The sequence below is a fragment of the Meleagris gallopavo genome, unplaced genomic scaffold (assembly GCF_000146605.3).
Source record: "Meleagris gallopavo isolate NT-WF06-2002-E0010 breed Aviagen turkey brand Nicholas breeding stock unplaced genomic scaffold, Turkey_5.1 ChrUn_random_7180001880127, whole genome shotgun sequence".
NCBI classification, from domain to species: domain Eukaryota; kingdom Metazoa; phylum Chordata; class Aves; order Galliformes; family Phasianidae; genus Meleagris; species Meleagris gallopavo.
In genome coordinates this window covers 2,483-3,128 of record NW_011144385.1, presented here as the reverse complement: position 1 = coordinate 3,128, position 646 = coordinate 2,483, and the positions used below count along the sequence as shown (strand labels likewise).

Genomic DNA, 646 nt, shown 5'->3' with positions numbered 1-646 from the left:
GGGCCCGCACGCTCCTCCATGCCCCCACGCGTGACACGGACGGCACCGCGTCACACACTGCGAGCACCCCGCCCGAGGCGAGCACGGTGCTGCCCGCTCACCCACGCACCGACGAGCGTACACCCGCTCGCGCCGTCATCTCCACGCGTTCCGCGTGGGTTCTCCCAAGGATCCTGACAACGAGAGCCGTGCCACTCTGCGTTTATTGCTGCTCAGAATCCCATACGGGGCCGCTTGCGCCGCTGTTGCGAGGCGGAGGAGGGCTGACTTTGTGAGCTGGGGAGCTGGCTCTGCGAGGAGGGGATGCAGCTCTGCACCGTGATGCTGCTGGGGGCCTCGGGGAGATCCTGCGGGCCCTCGGCCCACACGGATAGGTAGTCCCGCAGTGTGCGCCGACGCTCCTTGGGGATGCCGCGGGATCGCAGCTCCTGAGAGGACAGCAGGATCTCGGTGGGGCGTGGTGGGGGGTGCCGGGTGGAGAGGACACCACCACCTCCCGTGGGGTGGCCGGGGGGTGCGGGGAGTGCCGCCCTCGCTGAGCTCGGACAGCTCAGACTGGTAGGTGATGGAAGAGGTGAAGCTGGCCGAGAGGCTGCGGTGAGCCCGGCTACGCTTCTGCCTCCGCCGCCGCTCCCGCAGCGCTTGT

The 646-nt window shown here is 69.5% G+C and overlaps 1 protein-coding gene across 1 annotated transcript in view; it reads right to left on the bottom strand.

Moving 5' to 3' along the window:
- Window positions 1–185: 185 nt before the first annotated feature.
- LOC104916254 (TATA box-binding protein-associated factor RNA polymerase I subunit C-like) overlaps window positions 186–646 on the bottom strand; it is a gene marked incomplete at its 5' end in the record, with an annotated part of 2,938 nt that continues 2,477 nt past the window's right edge. Inside the window, 3 exon segments of the mRNA XM_010727288.3 lie at window positions 186–472; window positions 475–516; window positions 519–641. Of these exon segments, the coding sequence (XP_010725590.1) occupies window positions 213–472; window positions 475–516; window positions 519–641 (425 nt within the window).